The 3,019-nt window shown below is 32.7% G+C and overlaps 1 protein-coding gene across 2 annotated transcripts in view; it reads left to right on the plus strand.

Moving 5' to 3' along the window:
* Cfap69 (cilia and flagella associated protein 69) overlaps positions 1 to 3,019 on the plus strand; it is a 67,892-nt gene that overhangs the window by 20,647 nt on the left and 44,226 nt on the right. For both annotated transcript variants that reach the window (XM_005387987.2, XM_005387988.2), the window contains exon 5: positions 2,148 to 2,224. In XM_005387987.2, the coding sequence (XP_005388044.1) occupies positions 2,148 to 2,224 (77 nt within the window). The remainder of the gene's footprint in view (positions 1 to 2,147; positions 2,225 to 3,019) is intronic.

Genomic DNA, 3,019 nt, shown 5'->3' on the forward strand with positions numbered 1-3,019 from the left:
TATATATATATATATAAGGGGGCTGGGGATATAGCTCAATGGCACAGCCCCTGGCAAGTTTGAGGTCCTGAGTTCGATTACCAGTAGTCCCCCCCAAAAAAGTAGGTACCATGTGGTACTTCATTTGATTTTCCAATTTTGAATGAAAATACCACCATTTATGTTTGGTGTATATTTTAAAATACAGAGACTTTTAAATATAAAGTAGATATTTTAAAATATAGAGAAAGATAAAGAATTCTAAAATTAATGTCTTCTCCTTTTCCTACTGTATTTCTACAATCACTCTAGAAACTAAATCTCATGTAATGCTTCTTTGCTGCCACATAGTGGCTAATCTAGATATAATATTTAAAATGTTGTGACCACTTTTAATTGTTTAGATCTCTGAGTAAAATAATTAAAAATAACTTATTGAATGCCTGCTACCTGATGCCTTGCTTCTTAATAAGGACCAAGGAAAATAAAATGCATAATTGATCTCATGCTTTCAAATCTTTATTTCATCAACAAGAGATTATGTTATGTATAACACTTGCAAATTTCAAGGCCATGCAAGTCCCACAATAGCAAGTTCATAAGTATTTTTGTTGACATCGGTGCTCCCTTAGAGCCATGTCCAGACCATTGCGCTAAAATCTTGGCTAAATGTTTTATTACAGAATATGACAGATCTTTTCAACTGCACTCTTCAGCCTCCCTGGTTTTGCAATTATTTTACAAAATTTCATTAATTTCTGTGTATGTCCTATATTTCTCTATACTTCTTCCTTAATTGGGTCTCTTTTCAAATCATTTTGGGAGATAAAAGCATTGAAAATAAATTAAATCACCAGACATGGTGCCACACACCTATAATTCCAATACTCAGGAAGCTGAGGCAGGGAGGATCCACGAGTTCAACACCAGCCTGAGCTACATAGTGAGTTCAAGAGCAGCTTGAACTACATAGTGAGACTTTACCTCAAAAAACTGAAAGAAAAAAAAAGAAATGAAATCAAGCCTTTCAGTTTCTGGTATGTTTTTCTCATAACATTGAAAGTATATGCTTTTGGTGGAAAATACTTCTGATGCTTTTGGTGGAATGTTTTTGGTGGAAAATACTTCTGATGCTTTATCTGATATAAAAAGTTTGGGGACAGGAAGTAAAAATTTTAGAGAGCCAACAATCAGTTGGTTAACAAGTGATTATTCCAAATGATAATTCCAACAAATGATAGAAATAAACCTCTGAGAAATTTATAAAATTGCCCTTTTTACAACTTGCTCTTGAAGTATCTTTAAATTCAAAGAGACATCCTCATATGATAGTTCTCCATGCCATCTTTCGACTACTTGATTATATTTTTTTAAAACATTACTTAAAAGTCCTGTATATAGGACATGTGAATTTTGGGTTTATGCAGTGGCAAAATAGTTTATATTTTATATTTAAGAATTCTGGGTTTATGCAGTGCCAAAATAGTTTATATTTTATATTTAAGACATAACTTTTATCTGTCCTTTGAAATGTAAGCTAATAACTCAAGTTTATGTGTTTGACCTTTTATGATTTATGAGTAAGCTATTTTCAAATAATTTTGGTTATACTAGCTATGAGGTGCAAGTCTAATAAAATTAATATTTGTTAACTGAATTCCTTATTATCCCCCAAGCATTCTGTTCTTTTGTGAATAGTAGTAATCCATTTAATAAGGAAAAGGTCCCCAACCCTAAAAATAAATAGACTATTTTTTCGGAAAGAATCCATAAACAGTTTTCAACTTATAGGTGAGCCTAAACTTGTGGCTTATATCAGACTATCTAATGGCTTCCTAACTTGGATAGAATTACAGTTATAATTCACTGTTACTTTGCCTTCAAATGGAAAGAAGATTAAGGTTTTTACTGACAGAGTGATGCAGAATTACTTGCTTAGCACATGCCTTTTATATCCCTTTCTCTTCATTAAAAAAAAAACTTTATTTTCTTTCTGGTCAGTTAAATACAAATACAATTATTTTATAATTAGCACTTGCCCAGAGCTAAAGAATAAGACGTTATCCTCATTTTATTCTTCAGAAAGGAAATTTCCCCCACTTTACAAATGATGCTTCAATCAAAATTTTCACTTACAGTTACCCTGACACTCTTTATTCTTATTCAAGCTTGCCATTTTTGAAAAAAAAAGTATCGGATGAAATAACTTATGCTGAAGATACCGCTAATTCAATTGCATCCCTGGGTAAGTTAAGCTTTCTTCAAGGTAGAAGGGTGTAACGTATGACAGGCCCTAATAACAAAAAGGGCCTTCACTAAGTTTCACTAAAAGTGCCCCCTCCCTATCTCTAGGCTTTTCTCTTACTTTGTAGTTGGAAATTAATTACAGTGTACGTTATGATAATTCTGGTGTTGTTCTCTGTGCAGGTATTTCATGATACCAACAATATTTTATGTTCCTTAAGTGCAAAAATGAGAAAATTATTCCTTGTGCGTACTTGACTCGATGTATTTAGGTTGATGAACTGTTCATGAACTTTTTCATTTTAAGGAGAAAAAACAATAAAAACAATACAAAATTTCAAAACAAGACAGTAGGAGAGGACCAGCGGCTGGTACATTGCTTATTGTTATCTTCAAAGTAGTTGCTCAGATTACAAGACACAGGCATGAAAAATTGATCAAATGATATAAGCACAAACCTTTTCAATGAACTAATAGAAATTAGTAGTACAGTTATCTTAACTATCATATAGTTTTCCTTTTCCCTACCTTCTTTTCTCTTTTCCCTCATCCCAGTTTCTCTTTCCTTTTGAACAGGTTCTTCTGATTTCCAATATCAATTTTATATTTGGGGTCTTATGTACTCTTTTTTTTTTTTTTTGATACTAGGAATTGAACTGAGGACCTGGCACCTGCCAGGCAGGAGGTTGTGCTACTAAGCTATATCCCTGGCTCCATTATCTACTCTTTCAGCTTTTTACACTAGGGAAACAATACAATATTTACACATGAGAGACTGATTTATTTCACTTATGAG

Source organism: Chinchilla lanigera, unplaced genomic scaffold, assembly GCF_000276665.1.
Source record: "Chinchilla lanigera isolate Chin_1 unplaced genomic scaffold, ChiLan1.0 scaffold00031, whole genome shotgun sequence".
NCBI lineage: Eukaryota > Metazoa > Chordata > Mammalia > Rodentia > Chinchillidae > Chinchilla > Chinchilla lanigera.